General features: G+C 39.9%; 1 protein-coding gene across 1 annotated transcript in view; it reads left to right on the top strand.

Moving 5' to 3' along the window:
* The window catches only part of LOC108798127 (cytochrome P450 2K1-like), a 17,396-nt gene that overhangs the window by 8,005 nt on the left and 4,718 nt on the right, over positions 1 to 4,673 (top strand). Inside the window, exons 6-8 of the mRNA XM_018569889.1 lie at positions 83 to 224; positions 1,283 to 1,470; positions 3,472 to 3,613. Coding sequence (XP_018425391.1) covers positions 83 to 224; positions 1,283 to 1,470; positions 3,472 to 3,613 — 472 coding nt within the window. The remainder of the gene's footprint in view (positions 1 to 82; positions 225 to 1,282; positions 1,471 to 3,471; positions 3,614 to 4,673) is intronic.

Below are 4,673 nucleotides of genomic sequence, written 5' to 3'. Positions count from 1 at the left end.
ACGAGATGTTGATGAAGTGTCAGAAGGACTTTGTAGAGAAATAAATGAACAGTGCCTGAATATTTTGATGTTTGTGTTTTAGGAGTCAGCCAAGGCAGAAAAGTACTTTGACAATGAAAATCTGGTCTGGTCAGTTTTGGATCTCTTTGCAGCTGGGACGGAAACAACATCTACAACACTACGCTGGGGCGTGTTATTGATGATGAAGTATTCAGAAATACAAAGTAATGTTGTGGGTTCGCAAAGTGATGTAATTTTGGGGAAATGCCTACTTGACCATCTCTGCTCCACCTCTAATTAATGACAGACATACCAAAATGCCTCATTATTATTATATCACTCAGCTGTAGATCCTCCAAGCTTCTCAGAATTGGTGCTGACACTGTCCTTACTTCTAAAGAGTGGCTACTTTGTTCCCCATGGTCCCTGTGTGTGTTGTAAAGTAGCCACCGCTCCAAGCTTGCTCACGTGATGGACTATAATGTCATGTTTAGTTTACTAATTTGTATTGAGATTGTAGTCTATCACAGGAGTATGAAGTAAAACCTCCTCAACGCATTCATGGACAGCAATAAACATTTGTTTTAAACTTTTGCCAAACCTGTTCTTTTGCCAAAACTATTTTAAAAAAACATTTGACTAGTGTTGGGCTTTAAAGGATGACTAAACTCAACAGGGAAAATGTATAATATAAATATATTGAAGGTTCCCAGTCCTAAGATGTGTTGGCTGCATTAGTTTTAATTTTTCAGAAAAATGTTAGCAAGTACAAAAATAATGTTATCTTACTTGTATGTAAACTACTAATTCTATGAATTCCCTTGTACTGGAGATGAACAAAGGCAAGCATGTTTGAAGTCTAGGCTGGGAGAAAACTATGGCTACCTCCATAGACAGAGTGGAGGAGTGATGAAACCACCCACTGGGACTGGGAATGTGTTATTCATGAGATTACATTCATATACGTACATACATATAAGGCTACTGCCCTATTGTATGTACGTATCTGTACATACTTCCCTTCCCTTCCCTCCTGTGTGCACATGCCCGACGTGCACAGAAGCTGCTGCTCCCTCTAACTAACAGGGGAGAACATTGGCTTCAGGCACAAAGCCGATTGGATGACAATCACAAGCTGAGGTGGTTCTTGACTTACACTTTATATCATACTTAAAAAGCAAGAGCTACCCTGCTGATCCTGAAACATGATAATCAGACTAAAAATAAATATGATTTTATTCACATATTGTGGAGATGTAATTTTTTTACTCTTACTTTTTAGAAAAGGTACAAGAGGAAATCCGGACACATATTAAACAAGGACAGATGCCTGCAGTGGATGATCGCAGGAATATGCCTTATACTGAAGCAGTGATACATGAAATTCAGAGGTTTGCTAATATCGTTCCTCTGAATGTGTCACACACGACTCCAAGTGATGTGTATTTTCGGGGTTACTGCATCCCAAAGGTGAGTTCCATAAATTCCTCCTCATTTATCAGTAGAAATATAAACCAAATGAAGTAATGTTTCTGTTGCTTTATACTGTAACTAAGGAACCAATTCTAGGAATGTACAGTAAGCATCAACATTGTCACTGCACAGGTAAAGGCCATTTCCAGCCAAAACCTCCACCTTTGTTTTATATGGTTGATAGCAGTTAAATAACATGCTTACTATAATACCCCCACCAGAAAATATCCCCACCAAAAATCCCAGTTTTGCTCAACTACCATAACCATTATAAAGTGAAAATACCATAATATACTGTCATGATAGATTTTTCAGAATAAATAAATAAATATACGATTGAAAGACACCTTTTATTATTGCTTTGTGGATGGGGCAGAAAAATAAACCACTCCAGGGAAATTTTATTTCTCAAGTTTCTAAGTAGAATGTGAAGCCAAAGAGTTAATTTAACCTTAACTTGCTAACCTTAAACCTTAACTGTTTAATTTAAGTTAAACAGTACCCTCTTGAAGAGACAAGTTATCTAAAAACGAGATCCTTCTAAGCTTACCATGTGCTTATGTGGTTTGTAACCACATTACAGAATTTACCAAAACTGTGTAATGAGATGGCTTATCTAAACAAAATACATTCACTGTGTATCTAAACAGACAGGTGCCTCGTATACATTGATACTGGTAGATCTAAAGTAGATCCATACCACCCAAACCATTGAGATGTTAAAAAGGCCTTCCAGCACAATGTAATTAAGCAACAGACATACCCCCTGTAACCCCCATGTAACCCGGGACAGAGGGATTTGATTCCAAATGAGAGACAGTGCCTCCAAGTTAGATACAGTTGGCAGTGCATCTATGGAGCACAAACAGCTCCCAAACCCAAATCAATATTTACTCAGAGAGCAGAGTAGAAAATCTGGTCATGTAATGACACATCTTGTGTATGTGGTCACTACACATGATTACTAAGAGTTTGGCACTAAAATGATTGCTCTCATTGCGACGTTCGCTGCGATATGTAACGTGTGTAGCGCAATTGTCGTTTTTGCGCGCCGGTGCACGGACGCACCATGCGGACGCGTATTTACGTTTATATGTGCGTAAACATGGGGGAGTTAAACATTTTGTTTTTGTTTTTTACTTTTTTATATGTGACTTTTATTTTACTTTTTTATATGTGACTTTTATTTTATTTTTTTATTTATATATATTTTTTTTTGCACTTATTGTTATTGCTATTATATAGGGGGATAACAATCCCCCTATATAATAGCAAAGGCACACTGACAGGTCCTCTTTATGAAGACATTAGGGGAGCTGATAGGCACTGATAGCTTTCTTCCAGGTTCAGACAAAATCCACAAATTTTGACAGAATCCTAGTTGGAATGTTACATTTTTGTGTTCTTAGGCCCCATGCACATAGGTATTTGTTATATGGTAGTTATATAGCAAATAATAAATTCAATAAAGTCAATAGTAAGTGATGCAGGCTATGGGTATTAAAGATGATCTCTGGGCCTCTCCCACATTCCCCTCTAATTAATCACTGCTGGCATTACAACAAAAAAATAGTAATGTCCTTTTTACTAACTTAAACCCATGACCACGTGATGCTCCAGTCCCGAGTCTTCCCTATTCTTCTGTTTACAGAAGGTGAGGTCCTTTGGGCATTCACGTCACTGCCTGCATAATGTGGACATTCCTATTGGCTATTCAGCAATGTGGTCCCCTCAGGATCCAAAAGAGGAGTCTGTAGTGGTCACTGTTGGGAGAACAGCTGGCACGGGCACATCTGCAGTGCTGGATTAGCATCCCCCCATCGCACCGAGCAAGGGTGCTGCTGAGGGACATGGATGGCGAACCTAGGTGAGCAAATCTTGTTTCAAAGGGTTAGAAAACAAAATTTGCAGGAGTTAAGGTGAGGTAGGAGGGGGTTCTTGTATTGCCTGGAGATGGGCTTTAATATAAAAAAATTTAAAATGTTGTTCTCCTTGTAGGGTACAGAGGTCCTTCCTTTTCTTACATCTGTTTTGTATGACAAGACTCAGTGGGAAACACCTTATGAGTTTAACCCAAACCACTTTTTGGATGAGGCCGGAAAATTTGTGAAACGAGATGCATTTATGCCCTTTTCTGCAGGTAGGTCACCAGGATTCTTACACAATATTTAACACTATAATACATTATTTATGTCTCTGAGTTCTAACTGGGAGACCTCCACTAAAATTTAAACCTGTCTGTATGAGGGCATTCATATCTTTCAGGCTTTTTGTTTAGTCAGTTATAGTAGGTGTGGGGTGGATGCATACTTAGTAGAGATGTCCCGATACCACTTTTTCAGGACCAAGTACAAGTACTTCCCCGCATGTACTTGCCGATACCAATTACCAATACTTTTTTTTTTTTTTTTAAGGGACAGGTGACTTTAAATGATCCATAGTACAACTATATGTTATGTACTACGGATCATGATTTAACCTATTCATGTTAGCAGGCAGAATTGTAAATCTATTGCTGGAGTGTAGTGGAAGTGTGTACTACGTATACATTACACACGTCCAGTACACTATAGCAATAGATTTACAGCCAGCCCCGTCCCAGCTTCCCTCACTCACAGTTTCACTCCGATCCCTGTAGCCTCACGCGATGCCTCTTGTAGTCAGCGCTGGGCAGGATCGCTGCATCGCGTCTCGGTGCTCAGCTTGTGGGAGGCGCTCACAGTTCTGCCCTGCTAAGATGAACAGGTTAAATCATGATTCATAGTACATATACACCACACTTGTCCCATACACTGCAGCAATAGCATTACAATTATCTCCTAACATGAATAGGTTAAATCATGATCCATAGTACATAATAGTACATAACATGTAGTTGTACTACGGATCATTTAACCCATTCAGATTAGCAGTGCAGAATTGTAAATCTATTGCTGCAGTGCATTCTATATGTTCTGTATATGTACAGAACATATAGAATGGACTGCAGCAGTAGATCACACAAAAAATAAGCCCAGGCCCTGTCTTACTGTTGCCTTGATCGCGGTGCCTCACGATTTTTCTCACACGTGAGGACGTTGGCGGCTCTTAACTGGAGAGGAGCGTTGCGTCACTGCTGCTCCGGTGGGCGGCGCTCCAGGTGGGGTCCTAATTTAGGTGGCCGGTGACTGCCTGGAGCGCCACCCACCAGAGCAGCAGTG

The sequence above is a fragment of the Nanorana parkeri genome, unplaced genomic scaffold (genome assembly GCF_000935625.1).
Source record: "Nanorana parkeri isolate BGI_ZX_2015 unplaced genomic scaffold, ASM93562v1 scaffold3, whole genome shotgun sequence".
Lineage (NCBI taxonomy): Eukaryota > Metazoa > Chordata > Amphibia > Anura > Dicroglossidae > Nanorana > Nanorana parkeri.
The sequence above is the reverse complement of the archived record's forward strand: the minus strand, read 5'-3'. Positions and strand labels throughout refer to the sequence as shown.